General features: G+C 37.5%; 1 protein-coding gene across 1 annotated transcript in view; it reads left to right on the forward strand.

Annotated features, from left to right (window-relative positions):
- Positions 1–23,335, forward strand: part of DISC1 (DISC1 scaffold protein) — a 187,109-nt gene that overhangs the window by 84,151 nt on the left and 79,623 nt on the right. The window contains exon 9 of the mRNA XM_058801566.1: positions 7,224–7,412. Coding sequence (XP_058657549.1) covers positions 7,224–7,412 — 189 coding nt within the window. The remainder of the gene's footprint in view (positions 1–7,223; positions 7,413–23,335) is intronic.

Genomic DNA, 23,335 nt, shown 5'->3' on the forward strand with positions numbered 1-23,335 from the left:
CAAGTGTGAACATAACTGTAGAAATACTGTTGAAATTATTTTCATTTTTTGATGTGTTTTATACAAGAGGAAATAATAAGAAATGGTGTGTTTCTGTTGTTTCCATAGTGAGAAAATAATTTGGGAATAGGAAGGAAGATGCAAACTAAAATGAATTTTTAGTCCTGTTTCATCTCTTTCCTATATTTGAATAAAAAAGGTTTGTGGAGGTACATTTTACATTGTTTTCATAGACTCTTTGAGAACTTTTTTTCCTCTTGAGAATGCATATTAGCATGGAACTAGATAGCCAGAAATTGAATTAATGGGAAACTAAGGAGGCATGAATGAAATACTGTGTTTATTATCCCTGAGATGCATGTTGTTAACTTTCTGGGTTTGAAAACACAGATTAGATCCAAACACAGAAGTTAGAGTGAGCTGACTTGAAGTTTTAAAAATCTTTAAATTGTTTTATACCAGTAAGAGACCATGTGTCATCATCCTATAAATATCATTACCTCTATTTCATTAAGTACTGGCAAGTGGGAGCTGCTTGGAAATGATGTTGTGGGATGATTTCCAGCAGTACAATAATTATATATAATAATATAATTCCTTATGTCAATGTAAAAACATAGTTTTATAAGTAACATGACATAAATACAAGATAGCATATTTCACAAAGCTTACTATTAGGGCTGTTGCCTCTTTGGCTGCTGTTTGATGCTCATTTAGGGCAAATTCTGCATGGATCCAACTGTAACAAAAAGAGCCCCCAGCTTTCCAGATTTGGTGCTAAGTATTCCTGTTGGGAATGAGTGTGTTAGAGAGGGGACAGAGCCATCAGGCTGGAAGATGCCAGTGCAGGCAGAAGGACATTTTCAGCCATCCATCTGTGGTTTATGCTAATGGATGCCTCATTTTCATGCTCCTGCTGTAGTCTGTCATTTCATTCAGAAATATGGATGGGACACATAGCTCTTGGTATGATGTTGAGTTCTTCCCCAGATGTGCTGCACACAGCACTTAATTTGTATTTCTGTGGAAGGTAGTGGTGTTCCTGGTCTCTTCAGCTTTTCTGTTTCTGAGAATTGAGGTAAGGGTTGAGGTAGAGACAAAAATAGCAATGCTGCTTTGTGCCTTCTCATGAAGGCTCAGTTTTTTGATGAATTGGAGTCTGATAGAGGGCTGCATCTTGTCAGATGATATAGCTATTATATAGATATTTCCTATTCTTGATTCCAGCAGCAGCCTGGGTTGATGGAGCAGAGGCCTATTCAGATTAATTCTACTTCATGATTGCAGTGTCTGGTTCCAGCATTCAATGCTGTGTATGGTCATGTCTTCCCACAACACTCACTTTATACTCCATGAAATAAAATTTGCCACCATGAAAGCCACTGTTACTGGCTTTCAGTGTACTTTTTGGCATGCCTGTTAACTAATTTGAAAAATAATGCTAGTGAGTCCCCCAGACCAACTCTCACATGGTCCCTCAGACTTCAGACAGCTCTGTGTTGTGGCTTGTCCCCAGCCAGAAGCAAATGTGGACATTCTGTCTGCTCACAGTAGGGGAGGAGAATTGAAAAAGAAAAGAAGCAAAACTTGCGGATTGAGATAAGAACAGTTTAATAACTTAAGCAAAATAAAATATAATAATACTAATGATAAAAATAACAGCAATAATAATGGTAATGAAAAGGAGAGTGAGAGAGGCATAAAGCCCAAGACAGGCGAGTGATTCACAATACCTATAAAGTGATGCCTGCCACCCATAGACCAGTGCCCAGCCCATTTCCAGCCAGCTGTTGGTCCCTCCCAGCCAACTCCCCCCAGTTTATTTGCTGAGTATGATGTTTTGTGGTATGGAATATCCCTTTGTCCAGTTTGGATCTGCTGTCCTGGCCGTGCTCCCTCCCAGCTCCTGGTGTGTTTGCTTGTGGAGCATGGGAAACTCAGATGTCCTTGATTTTAGGCTAACAACCATTCAGCAACAACTAAAACCATCAATGTGTTATCAACATTATTCTCTGCCTAAATCCAAAGCACTGTACCAGCCGCTAAGAAGAAAATTAACTCTATCCCAGCTGAAACCAGGACATTATGCTTTTTGTCTTTTTAATCTCATTTTCAAGTCAGACTGCTGGATGTTACTGGCTTTCAGTGAACTTCAAGGGTAATTCATTGTAGCTGAAGTTTCAGCATGATATGCGACCAGACAGCAGAAAATCTTTTCTTCTGTTGGAGAAGTCAGTCATGAAACAACTTACTCTCTTCCACTCCTCTTACCTAAGCAGCTATCCCTGGAGCAGGAGAGAAGCTCAAGTTGTCTCTTTGGCAGCTTCTTTTCTGTGGTTTTGTGCTCAAAGGAGACATGTTGGATGAGAGAGCTGTGAAGAGAAGGTGCTATCACCCTGCAGAAAGGTTGTGCTGTGGTCTGGAGTGCATGAGGGAAAACACTTGTGGAAGGGGACAGTGATATCTCTCTCCATTGTTACTACTGACTTGAAATGTTATTACTTTGGGGTTTATTTATTTGGGCTCCCCACCACCCCCTTTTATTATTTTTTTAATTATTCCTGAGTTGTTCCATGGTGACTGATTAAGTCCAGGTACAAGAGGCACTCTGTGACTGAGAATTGCTCCTCCAAATGTATGTCTGTGGGGTCTCTCACCTTCTTCTAGCTGACATTTACCTTTCAGAATTATATCAATCATGTAGTTGTGTTATGCTTCATAAAAGCATTGACATGTGTTATTGCTTAAAAACAATAATTGCAATTCAAATGTGCTGGATTTCTGTAAAATGTTTGAGGAGATGGTAGACTGTCCCTCATTTGCAGTTTATTTTTTCAGAGGTGCAAACATACTGGCAGTCCTTCCAGAATCTTACATTTCTGTCATGTCTTTAGCTTTTTCCCTTTCCTTTGTGTGTAGGTGAATGATGTTTATTTTCTTCAATTTCTTTTGTGGTGTTGAAATCACTTTGTATCCTCATTAATCACAGGGTGGAAGATTTTCAGCCTTGAATTCCAGTACCATTGATAAATAATATGGTGGCAAATGCCTTAAGCTAAAATGCAAATTTTCACTTATGAATTATTAAAGGTAGTGCTGTAAGTATATAAAGAATTAATTTATAGATAATGATAAATAATGATCAGTCTATTCCTTTTTACATTTAGGCTAGTGTCAAATAGATATGCTTTATTATTAATGAAAAAAATTACTCCTTTATTTGTACTACAATGAATATATATTTTCAGTGGGACTTAGACTTCTCTCTCTGCTTCAAGCATAACTAATGCTGGCTGTGAATGTACATAACTTCTGCCATAAAGTTGAGAAAAACTGTGAGTAAAAAATTTGTGGACCCTTAACTTTGTCGTATATTTTGAAGGGGGAAATATTTAATAAAGTCTAATTAATAACATATTTCTTGTTTTTTGGTAAAATTGCACAGATTTCAAACTGTATTTTTAATCAATTTGTTGCTGGAAAATGGTATCAAAATCATGATATTTTACTTCAAGGCTACTAAATGGGCCACAATCTGCCCAATACAGTAAAATCTGATAAGGAGGTGTTATAATGGGCATGAGTTTGTGGCTAAATCTATTGAAAATATATTTGATGTGCAGAGTACTATTTAGCTGTAACCATACAAGAAAAATTTTAAGAATAGAGGAAATTAGGGATATATACTAATGTTTACACTAAGTGAAAGCAATTTTATAGCTACTTTCTGCCTGGAGATTAAAAAAAAAAATTACTATTTTTCCTGTGTGGGTTGTTGTACTTGATTTGGCTGGTATTTTTGGCATTCACATCAAGCTGCTGGAGCTTACCTGATGTCACTTTCTGTAGAGGATGAAGGATGCATGGAAGGAGAGAGCCCCAGAGGGCAAGATTAAACAGGAAGATTTAAATTTTTTTGTTGCTGTCTTTTGAGGTAATGGTACTGTTCAGTGCCTCAAAGTGAAGTGTACATACTCAGTTCCTCATGACAGTGCACTGCAAGCACATGAGCTGTTCAGAGCACTGGCTACTGCAAGTTTCCTGCCCCAGTTTTCCCCCAGTGTGTTTATATGGGTGTGGATGCAGTGGCTAAAATTGCACATCTGTAGCAAGCATCACTGTGAGAGAGAAGGAAAGATGGGAAAAGGGGCATCTTGCTCTTCAGTCAACTTCACAGAATCCTGGTTTAGATCAGAATCTCAGCTTTGATCTTAGACTATTAATTCCTTAGCTTTGTTTTCTCTGTAGGTATTTTCTGAGTGACCAGTCCTATTGGCTGCATGGTTTTTGAGTTTCCTGGGAAGAGGTAGACTGACTTAACTATTATCAGCCAATCAGAACCCTCTCACTGGTATGGCTGCGTAAAATATAGCTCCCAGGGGTTGACAAAGTAACAGCTACTGTGTTCATTTAGGCAAACCAATTATTAAATTATCAAAAAGAGGAATTGTAACATTTTGAGAGCATTAGCAGAATAAAATATCTTGACATATGTTTTCAGAATGTTTGTATGGTGTACATCTCAACCACAAAAAAAGAAACCACAGCAAAACAACAACAACAACAAAAAAACAGCCCAGGAGGGCTTGTTTTTCAATGCTGGCAGCTATGGATTATATATTAATTTTTAAATCAACCTTCTTATGGCATGTAGAAAGCAGTTATTTTTGTTACTGGGACTGAGGTCAGAGCTCAAGGATAATAGTACTTGTAATGCCTGTGTTTTTATATGTTCTTCTGAATTTTCACTGCAGACTTACAGACATTTTTGCTGTCATGGGAAGCTGCAGCAGGTAGGGTGTCTTTGGCTTTTGGGTTTGTATCTGGTGCCATTTCCTTATAGTCTCAGTTTTGATATAAACTTCTCCTCTGGGGATTCAGATCCATTCAGTATGTATAAAACTTTCATATGCAATATCATACCTTTTTCCTTGCTGCCCTCTGAAATGTAACAGGAGGCTCCAGATTCTAATTAAGATTTTCTCACCTTCATGTTTTATTAAGGCTCCTGTGCTTTGATGCTTGGGGTGAGTTCAGGTGGATAAAGGTGGACTCAAGTCTTGATGCCTTAGAATCATCTGAATATTTGCCAGTTTTCTAAGTGATTTTGTCTTGCTTATTTTGCTGCTTTGTTTTGCCCGTTTGGAAACATGACAAATTAAGGTAAAGAAATTTGTGCTGTTGTTTCCCAGTAAAGCTCTGGTAAGCCATATGATCCTACAATTTGTAAAGCATGTTTATAGTTATTTAATTGGAAGACAGAAGTGGAAAATAGGGCTTTAGCTGGGACTTAGAAATTAAGGACTTTCAGTCTGTTAAAAAGAAACAAGAAAACATCACCTTTAAATGAGGAAGAGGTTGGATGAAACTATCATAGCCTTGGGACTAAAGAAACCACCAAAAAACCAAATGCAAAGCAAGACTACCATGCTTAGCAATGTTCAGTCTTCAACTTCTGACTTATTTGATAAACTATTTTCCAAATTTTGATAAGTGCAAGCCTCCCTTTGGCACGCCTGCCCTCATAGAGCCACTGGAGTTTGCAACAGCGCCTTTGCTCCAGGAGAATGGCTGTGGGTGTTTGGTGGAAGTGCTCCTGTTCTCTCAGGCATTCTGGAGGAGTAGAACCTCTCCTGGCAGCTGCTGGTGGTGGTTTGCCATCTTCTGACCAGTGTAAACACTTGCATCCTGTTCTTGCTTCCTTGTCTTGAAGAAACTGAACAGCAGGCTAAGTGTTCTCTTTTAAGGCTGTGTGACCAACACTTCGACACCAGGTCAAAAAGATGTAATGCCATAATTCAGGATATTCTGATGTGGATTTGATTGTTTGGATTGTATGTTAATATTTGAAAATAAACTTTTCAATTGGTCTGTTGTGTCTAAGCAACAGTGTATCATATTGTGTAAACAAAACCAAAAAGAAACCCTTACATCTGAATAATGCTGGTGGTATTATAAAGTGATTTCAGGAGTCTAAAGTCGTTACACATACCTCAGAAGCCGATGAGACGTTTTTGTGAATGGATTGTTTTATGTTAATATTTGCTTCAAGGCTAAATCTTCTAAGTGCCTTTACTTACTAAATACCTTTACTTATTAGATCATATCACTAAATTTTTGCTAATATAGGATGATATCACAGCTTAAGCCCTATGCTAAAGGTTTTCTTTCTTTTATTGGGCAATTCTATATGAAAATTATTTTTATCAAGAATTCTTTAGCTTGAAGTGTGGTGGTGGGGTTTTGTTCTTTGTGTGTATGTTTTGGTTTGGTTTTTTTCCCCCAGCCAAGTATCTCAATCATTAAAATTATTCTGGTACAGTTGTGCAAATGTAGCATTGTTACTATACTGCTGTTTAAAATAATTTAATGGCTGAGTATCTCACTGTCCTTTTCTATTTATTACAAAAGACTTCTTTGCAAAGTAAGGAAACATTCCTCTCCAGCTGCTTATAAAAGTGGTTTTCAGAACAGTTAAGTGGATAAATGTTACTAGGCGACACTCTAAACCACTTGGGAGCTGAACTTTTTACTCTGTATTCCTGTCCAAAGGAAGCAGACATTTTTAAAAACTCCAAAATAGTGTAAGCTGGTAGTGTAAGCAAGGCATTCTACCTGTCTGTGACATTTCATTGTTCAGGGAGAGCCAGAAGTGGAGGGTTGTGACTTCTGAATGGATTCTCTGAGAAGACCATCTCCCTGTGGTCTTTGCTTGAGGCGCAGGCCATTTAAGAAATGCAATGTGTCATTCATAAACAATCTTTGGTGCTTGTTACTAAAACCAGCACAGGGCTGCTTTGTTCAGGAAGGAAATACTTCAGGGTCCAGCAGCTTGATGGCCTCTATTTCAAATGTACTGTGTTGAAGGGTCCTCCAAAAGAAGAAAATGGTCTGATAGATCATACTGCAACAGTCATTGAATTACAGTATGACATATTTGAACCCTAAGGAAGAGGTTTCCTGAAAAACTGTAAATAGTATCAATAATTAAAGAAAATACCATTTCTGTGTATGTAAGGTTAAATCAGCTACAAATATTATTCTTGTAATATTAATGATATGATCCTTGCAAACCAGTTTTTCTTTTTTTTTTCCCCTTTCACTTGCTGTTGGGAAGTATAATTGCCTAATTTTCCAGGATTGCTGTGTGAGCTACTGATGTTGCAAGTGTCTGTCTCATTGTCTTTTTCTTCTTTCTTCCCCTGCCCCCACGAAACATGCAGGAAGTAATTTTGGCACTGCAAAGGATCTTGCAGAAGAAATAAGATCATTAACATCTGAGAAAGAGGGACTGGAAGGACTTCTCAATGAACTGTTGGTTCTGAGTGCCAGAAATACACGAAAATTAGAGAGAATTAAAGATGATTACACCAGACTGAAACAAGAACTTGAACAAGGAGAGACTGCCTTTGGTGAGTAGTTTACAGATTGTTACAGCTTTTTGCTCTGACCTGAACTCCTGAGGATGTGCTGGGTTTCATTAATCATTCTGCATTTCACAAAACATACTGATTGTCCTGAGGAAAGTCTGGCAGTGACCTAGAGAAGCAGTATGTTCAATATCCTCTCATCCTCCCCCTGGAGTTGGGGGAGGCCGTGAGGAACAAGGGATACCCCAGCAATATACCACTCTAAAAAAATCTGTTTTAGCCCAGTTCTCAAAGCCTTTCTTTTCTAAGCCCATTTTTATCACGGTGATGATGGTGCTGTGCTTGTGCTCCCATACAGTGGAACACGAAGTCTTTGTGCAGGATCAGTAGATGTGTCAGGCTGTGACAATAGGAACATGTTTAGTATATAAAACCAAATGTTTAGTGCATACATATGTAGCACATTTGGTGGTGGGTCTGAATGTATGAGCTGCAAGAGACTCCTGATTCTGAAAGCAAGAGTTCTCATAGTAAACTTGTGTTTGAGGGGGAGTTTAACCAACTTGCCACGTGCTGCTCTCACACAACAATGAGCAGTGTGCTTGGGTTGTAGTGTCGTGGTGGAATTGGGGAGGTTGTCTGTGATTACTGGGAAAGGTACGGACAGATTATCAAAGAGCAAATTCATTCCTAGACTTGACTTACTCTCTTGCCTGCTGTACTCACTCCTGAAGTTGAGGCAGATAAAATGGCCTTTCTGCTTGCTTAAGTGAAAAGGCTCAGTAACATTTGATTGACTACAAATGTACAGTTACTGTAATTATCTCTAAACTAAATACAATCCTGAGAGCTACTTTAAAGCTTTAGGATTTTGAGGTGTCTTTCCTTTTTCAAGATCTTATGAGCAGTAGGCTGGGTGGAGACAGGAAGGTGGCTCTGTTTTAGAAGCATATGAAGCTTCTTCATAGGCAAGCAAATAAGCAGAGCTATCTTAGAAACAAAAAGATTTGTAGGCAGCTGAATAAATCTAAGACAATGTTTTAAAAATGTAAAGAATAATAAATATACACACATACTTCTAGATAACTTGCTTTTCTAGAATATAGAGAAAATTTTAACAAATTATTCCTCAAATTTAGTGCATTGTGATAAAAACCCATAAATGCGCATCAGGCAGTGCTTCTTCTTTCCTTGGATTTTCAAGAGAGTTGAAAAGGATTCTGACCTTCTAATCAGCCCATTTTGTTTCTCTTTTATTTTAGTACAATTAAACTTCCTATAATATACATGTGCATTTTCATTTGTGGTTTAATTTAGTGAGGTTTTAAATCGAGCCTGTGCAAGATGCTTGCTGAAGCAACAGAAATGGTATAAGTTCAGACTCTTTTTTTCCCTTTTGCATTTATACAGCTGAAAGGAGATACCTTCTTTATCTGACATCTAGTGTCCCACAATTTGGACAATAAATTTCAAAATACTGGGTGTTTACTCTGTAGATTTTCTCTTAATTTACTGTGATTCTGTAGGCATAAGGAGAAATTTATCCTTGTGTTAAAATAAAGTACTGTCAAGCAGATGCTAGTCAGAGATACATAAATTGAAACTTGACATCTTCCCTTTTCATCCTCCCTGCCTCCTTTACATGTGATCAACCCTATTTTCCCCTTTAAAAAATGAAAATATTTGAGAACACTGGCATGGGTTTGATACCAACACATTTAACTGAATGTAAGCTTTCAGATACACTCTGGAAAACAGTATGCAGATGGTGTCTTGAGGAAAAGAGGCCACCTTTATGGAACAGTATTATTTTGCTCAGCACTTATATGTTTAGAGAATACAGCATAAATTATTGGAATACAATTTTTTGCCATTTGTTTTTGCTGTTGTTTGAAAGAGCTGGAGGTAATTGTGTTGGCTTTGTCTGCACTGTGAAAGGTGTGATTTGAGTTGGGGTAGCTAACCTGACTTGCATCGCAGCCCTAGGCCTGGTGTTTCATTTATGCCAATAAAATCTGTGTTGCTGCAGAGAAAGGCAGTTCTGCCTTTTTTAATGTGTTCCTGCCCAACCGTGCACTAGATTAGGGTTAGGTCCTATACATGTCTATTTCTGTGTCATCTGGCACTTGAATTGATGTTTTGTGCTCTGAGCTTCTTGAAAACTTTGATTTTTTTTTTTAAACTGAACTTAATACGCTTTTGTATGAAAAACATTAGACAAAAAATTTAAATGCTAAAATATGTGTGTATGTTTGTCTTTATCTTGTGTATAAATTGGTCACCTATTTTTTATTTCATTAATAATTGTTAATTTTTCACAGTAATGTAGATATAGGGAAGCAGACGTCAAGGGAAGAGACTTAATCACACAATAATCAGAGCTGGAATTTTAAATAGGACACATCATTAGCATGTTAATGAATTTTCTCACTCTGTGCCAGCTGCCCAAGTATAAAAGATATTGCAGATGTAGTGCAAAAATCAGGCTTGGCTTACTGCACTGAGAGCTGTCAGTGCTATCTATGAAGGTAATTTGACAAAAAAATCCTTTCATATTTTTAGAGATGCTAAAAAATATGCTTTTCATGTTGGATAATGGAAGCATTGACAAGCAACACTAAGTATTAGCATTTTAGGATGAATAGTACTAACTTGCCCTTTAGACATTGACTTTCTTCTGAGGCCATCAAAATGCTGCTATAAAAGTGATCAACTTTTATTGCCATTTTACAGATAGGAAATCCAGAGACTTAGAGGTCATGTAATTTTACCTGAAATGGTGGTGAAACAGTTTCCCAGGTAGTCTAGCATCAATCCTGATTGAATCAATCCTTGCAATAAACATGTGAAACCAAGCGGTGTTGTTGATTCTGTGTGAGCTTTGTATTCTTCTGGACCACAGACTTGATGGTTCTGGGGAAATTGCTGAAGGTCTTGTGCTTGGTCATTGTGCAGACCTGTCTTATAAAGTAAGAAGGTTCTGTTATGGCAAAGAAGAGAACTGCTTTTACAGCCCAAAACAACCAAACTTGTGTTCCAGACAACTGAAGCCTAATTACTTGCCTGTCTGCCAAACTGTTGGATTGTGCTTATAAATCCTGGCTTGGGTTGATTGGCATTTGTAACCCAAGGCTGGAAATGAAACCTACCCTCCTGTTGTGATTTCCTCATCACCAGTACTGATGGGCAAGTTTTCCTGTCTCGTCTGCTGAGTTCTTTTCCTGGCTGCTCTCAGCCTTTTTCTGCCCCTATTACACTTTTGGGAAAGCACCTCCTGTAAGTAATGTGTGTACACACACAGCTAGGGGACACCGTGCTTCCCGAGCTAATTGCTAGGTTGTGCTTGCCAAGTCATGTTAAGTAGAATTTCTATACTGCATTAATTTCTAGAGGAAATATAAAATAAAGGCTATCATGCACATGAAAATAGCTTTTTAACCCTTTTAAAAAACACCAAAACTCAAACTACTGTTTGAAGGCTGATATTTCAGTCTCTCTGTTCAATTCTTGTTTCCATCCTTGACTTTTATTGTCTTAGATATTGCTTGTGTAAGTCTGAAAGCTCTTACCAGTCTGCTTGTACAGTAAAGCTTTCTGGAATTGAACAGATAGGTTTATTAAACAACAGACTAGATGTAATAGAGGGGTTTCTTGGGAAGCTGGGGAAATTTCTATCACACTCAGTTTTACTTTCTTTTGTTCAATACACACACTCTGCATGCTTGCACAGAATATCTCAGAGTGTTTTGTACTTTTAACAGGAGAAAAACCTACTGGAGTTCATTTTTAAAAATCTGCTTTATTAAAAATAAAATATACCCCAATGTTTTGGCTTTAGAATTCTAATTAGGAATAAATATGTTCAGAATGTACTTCAAAGAATGATAAAAATTCTGCTATTTTTATAGTCATTGTTCCAAAAGCTGAACATTTGACTGTTGTGAAGGATGCAATTAATTAGTCTGAAACTTAATATTGTGCGGACAGCAGAAACCACTAGTGGTGCTGCTTAATGTAATACTCGTTATTGTATACTGAAATATTTATGACAAGAAGGTTCTGTGCTTCATATACAATTGTGTAGGATGTGATTTATCAAAGTGTTAATGACCATTTGCTACAAAGCAGTCTTATTCTATTTCAAAGACATTTTTATTCTGATAGATGCAACAAAGAAAGTCTTACGATAGAAACACATGCAGTGTACTTTGCACTGAGAAACCTACCTTTTTTTTTGTTTAAATATTTGTTTTAATAGCTTTAGTACAAAACCTTCTCTATTTTTCTTCCTAACTGGTCTTTGGAATATTATTTGAAGATGTCTAAAGATTATTAACAATTTTACACCATTTTTAAGTGTTGCAAAAAATACCAACTAAGTGTGACATAAACTCTTGTGCCTATGGCATAACCAGAATGATTCCATGTTTTGTTAACTGATTTTTCAGGCAAGTGGTTTTAATGTTCTTCCTCAGTGATAGTTTTTCTTCACCAAATAGGCTTTCCATATTGTTTCTTTAGTTCATCCTCTGTCTGAGCAATTATGTGATTCTAAACTGAAGAGCTGAACCTTTTGATTGCTTCTGTTTAAATAAATCATTAAAGGAGAGCCCACATAGTGTGTAACAGATGGGCTTCCATGAGGGAGAAGAAGCTGCTCTGAGTCTTTCTGTATCTCTACTTCTAATATGGGTGAGGTCATTAAGTTCTGCTTGTCGCACCTTTATTAAATGCTTGTTGTCATTAAAGTGAGTGGTGCAATTGAATGGCTTATTGCTTATGTCTGTGGCCATCTCTACTCAGACTGTGGTCCTGCAGGAATTAGCCAGTGGTCCCTATTTTTAGCTTTCACAGAAGGTGTAAAACCCTTGGTGGTGATGTGGGGATGGACTGGCACTGTAGCTGGTAGCATCCTTTACTCTGAGCTGATGTTCAGTTCATGCTCCAGAGTAGCACTTGGCAGCCTTTTGTTGGGCAGTGTGGCAAAATCATGTCCACATAGAAAACCAAAAGGATAAAACAACAGCAACAACAAAACCCCCAAGAGGCTCAGTCTTGCAGAGCTCCTTTTGTGTTGTCTTGGGCAAATACAGCATGAGTAGTTACCCTCTCTGCTCATTAGTATTCTCTCTACTGTTTCATTTGAAAAATTGGTGTTCCTGCATTTGCATGGACTTGCATTCTTATGCTTACTCTGTGCTTGTTTGTGTTTCACTGATTGTGAGCATTGGTCTCATTTTCTTGGCTCATTTTAAAGCACCTGGGATCTTACAATTTAGCATACACATATACATCTTTTGGTCTTATAATTCTGTAATGGGAGTAACTGCATATCAAGTTGCTACCAAGCTTTGAGGATCAAATTCAGACTTACGATTTTCATTCCATGTCATGCTTCCCCAAAATCATCCTCATCATCTTTGTTAAGTAATATTTAACTATAAGTAGTGAAAGGGTTTTTTGTGTTATGTTGCTTATTTTTTTGAGAAACACTATGAATAGAATTTAGTAACATGAAAAGGAGTAAATTCTGCTAGGCATCTCCTGTAACTAAAATCTCAAATGCATTTTAATTTTAGACATCAATTTTTGTCATGATTGAAAAGATTGGAAGCCAGTATGTTTAAGCATAATTAAGTTTGCCATATGTTTTAAGTAACTTGTAATTGTGTTTCTTATAATGGTGATTTTAAAGGTCATCTAGTCCGGTGTTGTTCATTTAAGTATGTAAAATACTTTGATTTTCACTTGGAGCATAGAGGTTTAGTCTGTATAAATGCAGTGGAGGTATTAAATTTAATCTGGCCTTTCTGCCATAATTAGATGCAAATCTTTGTAATGCAGAAAATATGAAATATTCAGGGAACTTGAACTGAGAAAGCAGCTTGGTTCAAAGCCTGCCAATATCTGTAGAGGTCTTTTGATCAGGGCATTTTTCTGTTGATGCTCAAAGGTGAGCTTCTCTTCTATCTCTTTCTTCCAAGATATCATGGCAATAACCTTATTGAAATGTTTTATGTACCTGTGTAATAGTTTTTGGGCAGCAGGATGAGGTAATTACACACAGAACAGTAACTCCTGAAATGACCCAATACTGATGCTGCAGTCATAGAGGTGGTTATCTACCAGGTGCAAGGAATAAAGCTTGGGCTGAAGTTTTATGCTGGATCTCTTCAGGGAATATGATGTCATCTTCAACTAGGATAAGCATAAAGACATCAAAGTTTTGTAAGTTTAAGGCCTCAGAAATACAGAGTGTCTGTGTTGTAGTCATGGACGTACAATCTGGTGGTGAATAGTGTCACTGAACAGCTTCCTACTGCAATGGGAGAAGGGCAACCTCCTGCCTGTAATGCAGTGTGGACACTTTATTGTGCTGGTGTGCAGGCAAACAAGCAAACAGATAGTTCTGATAGTATTCCAGGCAACTTATTCCTTTATATCTGAAATGCTGCTGCCAGCTATATACACGGTGCATTAGACTTCTGGAGTGCACGTCATATCAAATTATTCTGGTTTGCTGTCTATGCTCCAGGTTTCTGCACAGCTCTGCTTTTTAGTTCAGCTTCTTCAGCTGACAGCAATGCAACAGAATAAGTAGGAAGAAGCAACACAGATGAGTGAAATTTGGAATAAAAGTGGAAATGCATACCACCAGTTTTAATCATTCTTCATTCGATTCTGGTTCTGCAGCTGCATCTTCTGAGGTGCTGGGCTCAGATTGAAAATTCACTTTTTTTTTTTTTTTTGCAATGGCTATAGCTGGTTTGAAAAAGAATGAGATGCTAAGATGCCAGAAAGCTAAGATTAAAAAAGAGAGAAAAAATAGATATCATTGGCCAGATAGAGCAGGTTCCCAAATGTAATTCAAACTCCTTTAGCATGACACTAGCCCTGGTGACAACCAACAAGCACTCTTTAGTTTGCCACTTCTGGAGTTTGGATATATCGTGCTAGGAAATTTGTAACTCTCTTCCTGATAATATATAGCTGCTGTTCTTAATGGAATATTAAGAGAATTCCAGTTTTGTGAGAAAGCTGTTGTGTCTGATGAGCTGCTCAGAGGCGAGCAGAAAGATTTGTGGGCCTGGTGGTGGGGTGCTCAGAAGAGGACCAGTTCAAGTGGTGACATGGAGTGACACTTAGCATATAGGATCAAATTATTTTTCAAAGAAAGGTAAATACTGCTTTCCTTGTCTCACAAGAAAGCACTTGGGGAATTGATTTTGTGTTTCTGTTAATTTTGCACAGGTACTGCCTGTATATATATTGGAAGTACAGAGACTTAAAACCTCAAGTTTTATTGGAAAAGTCAATGAACAGTTGATCTGCCATTCACAGGTTTAAGTTATGTTCATTTTGGGTTTTGTTCTCTGTGTCGTACAGCATGGTTTTGTTTTGCTTTTTCTTTAAATTAGGGGGTTTTTTTTGTGTGTGTTGTTGTTATTTTGGTTTTTTTTTCTTTAATGTTCAAGTTATATCAACATGTCATGATATTTTCAGGTCCCAGAAATGTGCAAAGGGCTCATTAGGATACTTTGCCTCATTTACTTTCTCTTGAGGATAAGTATATAAGAAATAGTGTTAATTTGTTTTCAAGTAGTACTCAGTGAAAGCAATCTCAGGCAGTTAGCCTTTCAAATATTCAGACTTTCTGCAAATTGAAGATAAAATTAGTACAGCATTTTATATTCAGTTAATGTTTTTGATTTTATTTAATTTTCTAGCTGTAAGCAAGAAAATGTTGGTTTGGGTCATCTGGGATCACTGACATAAAATTGATGTGCTAGATGAAGAGCATACTGCAGCAGAAGCAGAGTGAAGATACTGTTTAACCTTTTAATTGCAGATGTTTTTCAGATGTGTGTATTTTGGTTCAAAATTTTATCACTTTAGTACATTTCCACACAAAAATTTTCATTCGAGAGTTTTCACAGTGTTCTCAAGTTACAGCGTAAAAATCTAATTCTATGCTCGGATAAATGCGTGCAATTTATAAAGAATTACACCTCTTTGTAAATCTACCTTACTGACTGAAGTCAGATACTTATTTTTCTCAGACATTGCCATTCATCTTGACTTTGATTTTGACTGGCAATATTCAGATAGAGCATCTACAATTATGTGCATCTAAGCAAAATAAACCCCAATAAATACAATTCCATTTGGAATACAAGGTGTCCCTCATGAAATACAGGGTTTTTTCCTCCAGTTTTTGTTCCTTCAGATTGTCAGATGTCATTTCTGCCTCATTCTTTCTTGCTTTTTTTGGTTTAAGGTTTTCTTTGAGGTATACAGTAGTAAAGATACAACCTAAATGAAAGTTTCTATAGAAGATTTTGTAAAATACGGACATTACCAGCCTTGACTGAGTATTCACTTAATTAACTATTTTAAAGTGAATGAAACTACTGTCTGCTGTTTAGTTTGTTCCTTCCATCACCACAGGGTGATTGCAATCCATGCATGCTTGCAGGCTTAATACCCACAGATATGCAGAAGTATAACCAAATCTGGAGTAATGGATAATATTTATCAAAAGGTGGGGGAGGTACAATACCTAATGATAAATCCAGAAAAAACCTACTGAAATTCTAATCCTTTCTAGAAGAGCTGGGTTTTTTCTCTAAAATTATTTTAATGCTACATGTATTATGGTAAAGAAGGCTTTACAATAGAAAATCTCTTCCAATTTACACCTTTTACCAATATAGGCAAGTAGAAACACAGAGAATTTAAGTGGAAGAAAAAGAATTTTTTTTCTGACTTTGATTCCCCAAAGAAAATGTATTTACATCTTCTCTAAGCTTTTAGTCTTTTTCTGTACTTCCATTAAATCTGAACTGATTACTCTGAGGCAATGAAAATCTTATTATTTAGACCAGAGTTAATTACCTTCCATCTCCAGTTCAGGAACTGAATGTTTTCACCCAAGAATTTTCTTTCTCTGTTCTTGGAGACATAAACAGGAGCGAAAGGCAGAGAACCGAGGGATTGCTAATGCCTGCAGTTAGGAGCTGGAACTCCGTGTCCTTCAGTTTGATTTCTGCTCTTACTTGAGCAGGAACAGAGGCAGTTTGCTGATGTTTCAGTTGACTTGGGCCACAGTTTCCTTGTACAAGGTGGGATGTAAGCACTGCTCCTGTTACAATCCTGTTGTGAGCTGTGAGCTCCGCACATTCAGTATTTGGGCACGGGACACGATAGCAGCAGGTGACAGTATAAGGCCCAGGGATTTTGTCATCTATAATTGCAAAGAATCAGTGGCCCATGTGCAGCAGGTGCTTGTGATCAGTATTTCTGATGGCCTGCCAGATTTCTACTGATAGGCTGAGATCATGTAAGAAATGTTGAAATTCACAGAACTGGGTATTTCAAACACTACTTTTTTGGTTGTTGTGTTTGAACCTGGTTACTTTCTTTACGCAAAAATATTGTAGTAGAATATAATTAAAACTTTGATGCTAACTGAAAAGGAGATTCACTCATCAAATTTGCGGATAATATCTTTGGTTTGATGTGCATGTTGAAGGCTTGGGTAAAGATAAACAGACATGTTTGCCAAGCTGCATAAGATTAAACAGTTCATTACCTGTTGGAATTATCAGCTGCAAGACACCTTGCATAATTTGGACTACAACCTTTATATGCTTTTGGCTGGATTATACCTCTTATCTAGTGAGGTGCATTGAAATGTAATTAACAATGTGAGCTGGAAATGACAGGCTGAAACTATGTGTATTTTTGTGCAGATAAACAATTCTGTATCTGGATCAGAAGTCATAGAAACATTTTATCTACTAATTTTTTCCCACTTCCTGTGTTCTAAAACATTGTACAGAGAAAAATAATCTCTGCTCTGTGCCAGAGAAGAGCAAATAGGCACCAGCCCCAGCTCCTTGTAGGATTGACCTTAAGAACCTTTGGAAAATGTTGAATCCTGCAGAAAACAGCAGTTAGATTTTTCATAATCTTCATTTTAAATGTTTTGTTGGAGAGAGAATTTTGAAAATACAAGGGGGCAGGGATTCTGATCCATTGATACCAGTAAGAGTTTTGCCTCCAGTTTCAGCAGAGTTCAAGGTTTCACCTCTGGCATTCTCCACACTGAAGCTGCAGCATCTGTTTCTGAGCTGAGCTGCTTGGATGCAGATCATCTTACTTTGATGAAAGTGCAGTCCACATAAGAAAGAGCAGGACTTGGTCAGAAATTCTTTTAACTAGGAAATCCTTCAGCTTTGTGACAAAATGATAAATTTTGAGGTTATTAGTCCTTGTCTACTAAAGAAGAATCCAGATGTTTTATTTTGCATGTTTAAGCTAAAAGCTATTTGCTGTTGATTTTAGTTCAGTGAACTCAGCAGCCCTTTGACTTTTACAGTTAAATTATTATTGTAGGATATTGTTTCCCTGTAGTTAGGAGAAAATTATTTTTTGCAAATCAGAGCATGTGCAATGTGGAATTTCCAACAGAATCACCTGAAACATTTGTTCTTGTTACTGCAGTAAAAAATTACCCAAATGAAATGTATTGCTCTTGTATTTTCAGGTTTCCAGTGTGCAGTTTTCTAGGTACATATATGTTCTTGATCTAGTTCTTAATCTGTTTAAATGTTCCTTGGTCTAGTGATCAAAATAAAAATTTTCTTGTGCCAGCAGAAAAATGTTACAAGTGTGAAGTTTATCCACTTCTATTCAGTACCTCTGAAAAAACCTGTGAGAACTGGTGTAACATTTCATTGGTTATTAGCTCATGAAGTGGTCAGCCACATCCTTAGGTGGAAGGATATAATTCCAGTGGGAGACATGCCCTCTAACTAAGCTGTAGACACTGGCTGAAGCATCAAAAATGGTGTTGTTGTCCTTTTCAATACCTTAGATTGCAATGCAAAAACATAGATATGGATATTTATTAGATTAGCTCTTCTTTTTCTCCACATCCTTTCTTATGTAGTAAGTAATGACAATCTGGGGAAAACATGAAAATAACAAAATTCTGACAGGGACACAACAATTATTCCAGCTTTGTACAATTCCTTCAGCTTTGCTGAACTGAGTTTTTGACAGCTTTTGTCAAGTACTTGGCTTAGTCTTTTGCCAGCCCAAAAAAGCGTGGATGGTGTGTCAGTATTGTAGTCCAAGGATGCTTCAAGAGCAAATTGGCCAATACTCAAAAAGATTTTGCCTGCAACCTGTCTGTGGTATGGATTATAGACCAGAGGAAAATGATAAATAAAGCCCGTGTCCTGCCAATGAGGCTGGTTAAAGCGGTTGTAAATATGAGCCATCTTTGTTCAGTTTAAAGAACAGAAGTCTGAGATCCTGTGATTATAACCTGCAACTACCTGCTCAGAGACCGGTACTTCATAGTGGAAAGATATTTATAGTGATAGACAAAAGCAGAAGTGATCATTTCTAATGGCTGATAATTGAAACTGACAACCTGAGATTTAAAAAAAAAAGCTTTTAAACTGACAGGACACTTGTCTTTAGCCAGAGTTCAGCAAAGGTTTTATTGGAAATGACCAAAAACTGGGTTTTTTGATATGTAGCTGCAGCTAGAATCAGTTCAGAAAGAACTTTTTGTGTTTTGCAGATGAACAGGATCATGAAAAGCAATAATCCCTTTTAGACTTGTGTTCTGGATCTGTTGTTTTATAAATAGAATGATAACGAGAGAATCTAGTCCTGTTTTGGTATTTTTTTAGATGAATAAAAAATGGCAAATTTTTTATTCACCTAAAAATGCAAAATTGCTTATTCACCAATTTTTTATTCACCAATGCAAAATGGCAACATTTTCTGTTGGTGTTAAAATGAATTGGGTTGTGCAGTAGTGCCTGGTTCTCTTCCTTCCCACTTTTTTTCTATAATTTTTAATTTACTAGCTCACAATACTTTTCAATCTCTGCATGGTTTTTGTCTCCATCTTACGCTATGTGAAATTGTTTTCATACAATTCAGTAATTCATTGAAATCCTGCTTGCCTGAGCTCCTAATCACATAGAGCACAATTTCACACCTTTTCCAGGACAGTGTACAGTTCACCAAGACCACACTCTCTACCTGATTTATTTATTCTTAAAAGAAGATGCCATACAGAGCCTTCTCTGGCTCCATTCCTCCAAGGCCCAGGACGTAGGAGTTTCCTCATTCTTATGCTGCTTGCATTTTGCCTCTCATGGTGACCCCTGCTGAGGTTACTTATGTGGCATAAGAATGGATTGATTGGGGAAATGGAGACCACAGGAAAACACAGAACTCTAAAAGCACAGAGCATTTTACAAGCTGTCTGCCTGACCTTGAAAACCAGTATTCACTGGTCTAAGTAGAAGACATATTCACAGTTTTGCAGGATAAAGGACCAGGGCAGCAGAATCTTTTCCTATGTTAGAATACTTTGTCACAGGGCTAAAATGCTGAACTGCAGCTCAGAACCACCAGAGTATACATTTATTAGTTTAGTTCTGCTTCTGTAGCATCCCCCTGTAGTGTTCCAGGCATCCTCTTACACCTTTCAAAGAAATATAAAGTAAGAAAACCTCTATCTTCTAAAATTCTCTGGGGTTTTGGGAATTGTTTTAAAAGTTGTGAATGCCCAGAGTCCATCATCTTTGTCGTTCTCCATGTTAATCTCTATGTTTATTTTATACCCTCTTTCTACCATTAGGCATTCTGCAGAGCTTGTATTTTTAATACTTCTCCATCTCTGATAAATGCCAGACATTTCGGCAGTAAAAAAACCAAAACGTTTTAACCTCTAAATTCTGAGCAACAATTTGTTGACAACATTTCATATTCTTTTCCCTCTTTTCACTCGTTATATGTTCACTTTCATTGTCAGCCTTCAACTTTCTTAAATCTCGTTGACATACTTTCCTTTATTTCTCTTATATCTTTCCTCATCTCTGTGCAAACCTTTTGAACTTGTTTGTATTTTTATTTGTATCTGTGTATGTGTAAAGTAATTTCATTTAGTTTATTATGCTGTTCTCTTATTTCTGATAGCTTCTCTAATGCAAAAGGTTCCTGAAGTAACTTGCATGGGCCCACTTCAATGTTAATTCAAGTTTCTGTTCTCTAAGTTATTTTTATTACCTTCTCTAAGTTATTTTTATTACCTTTGTTTTTTCCCAGTTTAACTGAGCTTTCTAAATTTGATGCCTAATGTTACTTCTTTTTAAAAAATATGGACCCTCTTCCCTGTTTCAACCCATGCATAGCAAACCTGAGTTACGGATTTTCCTTTCCACTTGCATGATTTGTGACTTGGTAGTTACATATGGTTGCTCTAAAAATTGCCAATACTCGCTGACAAGTAGGTTTTTTCCAGCCTACATATTTAGTGCAAGAGAATAACCCAAATGGGCAGCCATTTATGCTTCTTTCTTCTGCATATATACCTGCTCACTGTCCCAAGAAATTTGTATAGGCTTTCTTTTGTATTGGGACACTGTAAACAGAGGGTGCTTCACTTCAGAGTCCCAGAGGCAATGTATCGGAAATTATCAAGCAGGAGACCCATCTCTGTGTGGTGCTCTACAGTGCCAGGTCCTTTTCCTGTCCCAGAACATGGAGATGCAGTGAGAAGTGCCTTCAGTCAAGATCCTGCTCCCCCTTGCCATGAGGTGCGCTGCTCTCATTAATGGTAACAAGGCTGGAAAACACACTCTGTGCACTTTCTGGTGGACCTGCACTGTGGGACAGTTTCCATATCACAATCCCAATAATTCTCTTACCCTGCCTATTATGCCTGTTCAAGGTGGTGCTTAAAGGGTTTGTGGTGGGGTAATCCTGGCTTTGTTGTGCCATCACACATTGCAAATGTGTGTTTCCTTCAGCAGTGTTTTCCAGGTTCCCTCTTTCAGTTCCCTGTTTGGAAAAAGGTCCATGTTGAGCTGTGATGAAGTACTAATCTCTCAAGGCAGAGTATGATGATCCCACAGAGGAGTGATTTTCCTGTATTAAACAGCAGAGAGCCCAAGATGACTTGGCACTGGAATTATTATCTCTGTCTGTCTTTGTTTCTTCCATGGTGTTTTGCTGCTGAACAGTAGGACTGGTGATAAACTTTATACCTAAGATGTGTCTAGAAATTACATAGCTATAAAGTTTAAAAAGGCAAAAAAGATGGATTTCTGGAAATAGCCTACCTGAAGTGATTGTTTGATGAAGAATTCTCCTTCAGTACAATGGATATACTTCAGTGAATAGTTTGAGACAGAGTACTGTTCACCTTCAAAGTTATAAAATAGGTAAGAGGCATAGTAGTAAAAGAGTTGCTGCCCAAGAGTAACTCTGTAATAAGAGGTTAGGTAGGAAAAGTTACCTGACTGTCTTGCAGTCAAAGGTCACTAGCACAGGAAAAACTCATTTAGCTTTTGTTCCCCATTCCTGCTGTAGGTGATTGCTTTCTTCACACATTATTTTTGTTATTTTGGCACACTATGTGTGAGTGACAGATCTTTAACTCTTCCCAGCTTTGGCAACCATCCCTTTGCCTCTGTGAAATGACAGTCTCTCTGTAGGTTTTGATAAGACATTCTTTAAAAGAGAACTTAATCTGCCATCATTTATTTTATTAGACTGAAATATGTTCCTGCTGCCCTCTTTGTTGAGAGTTATTGCTTCAACAATCACAGGCAAATCTGATTTACTGTAAACAGTTCTAACAGCAGAGTAGGAATGTAGGCTGTAAATTGGTTGGAAAATGGGAGCAATTTGCTAGAGTGAGAAAGTAAGATTAAGTTAAACTGTTGAAACATTCACTGGAGTCTTGTACCATCAGCTCAAACAGCCTAACTAAGGACTATGAGAAGCCTTATGCCAGGTCTTTCTTTGCCACTTTCTGCTGTCATTATTGGAGAACACCCTGCCTGGCAGGGTAGGGAAAGGCTCAGCCCACTTGTGACTGGTAGTAAATCAGCTGCAATGAAGAAAAAAGGAAAGGGACCATTCCTCCCTTGTCCTGAGGGAGCAGCTATGATTTGGATACTGCAAATAATTTATTTTTATTTCATCTGATGAACTGGAGAGTTGGGAGAGAGGGTGGTAAAAACCCCAAAAACTTCAGTGGAAGAATTTAAGTAGTGGCAGGAAGGAGGCACAAAACCCAAGGACGTATTTGAAGAAAAGGTGTTGAAGATTGAAAGAAGCTTTGATTTGGTATTGTATTAAATATTTCCTGTAACCAAAAGTGAATCTTGTCTCCTCCCCTTGCAAACCTCTGGAATCAGGTTAATTGAATTCCCTCTTCCCCTGCCTCTCCCCTTAAAAAACAAATAGGAGATCAGTGGCCCAGCACTATGACAGTGTGCAATATCAGGATGGACTTTCTTCTGTGTGTAGGACTTGAAGCCACCTCTGACCCACTGAAGGAGGGTGATGGGTCCCCAGTAGTCAAATATGCTCTTGAGGAACAACGTGCTATTGTCTCTGTGTCCTGACTACCAGACTGGAGCATTCTCCTTTCAGGGGTTATAAAACTCATCCTGTTTTATCATGCATTTCCTTTCCTAATGCAAACTGTCTCAGGAGTCATGGAAGTTATAATTATGCAATTTGTATGATTTATTGCTTGCAGTCAACAGCCACTCTGCACTGCTGTTTCCCTTATTTCTGAATTGGATCAATTTAAAAGTTTGATGTTTTTATAAATACCACTTCAATATAATTACAGGTATTGTAATATTACAGGTATTGTATTAATGGCCAGTCTTGTTTGGGAAAGAATTAATTTCAAGAGAAAATGTATTCTAGAATGATTTAATTTGGAGAAAACCCCCATGTTTGTTTTGTTTGGTGTGTGGGTTGTGTCACTATTTTCATACACAGGAGAGGTGCCTTACTGCAGGGTTTGCGCTATGAGAGGCAAGCTCTGCGCACATTAGGGCAGCAAATATCAGATTTTACTTTAAAAAAAAAAAAGCTTTTTTAATATGATGTATTTTCCACATGGCAGCATT

The sequence above is a fragment of the Ammospiza caudacuta genome, chromosome 3 (assembly GCF_027887145.1).
Source record: "Ammospiza caudacuta isolate bAmmCau1 chromosome 3, bAmmCau1.pri, whole genome shotgun sequence".
NCBI lineage: Eukaryota > Metazoa > Chordata > Aves > Passeriformes > Passerellidae > Ammospiza > Ammospiza caudacuta.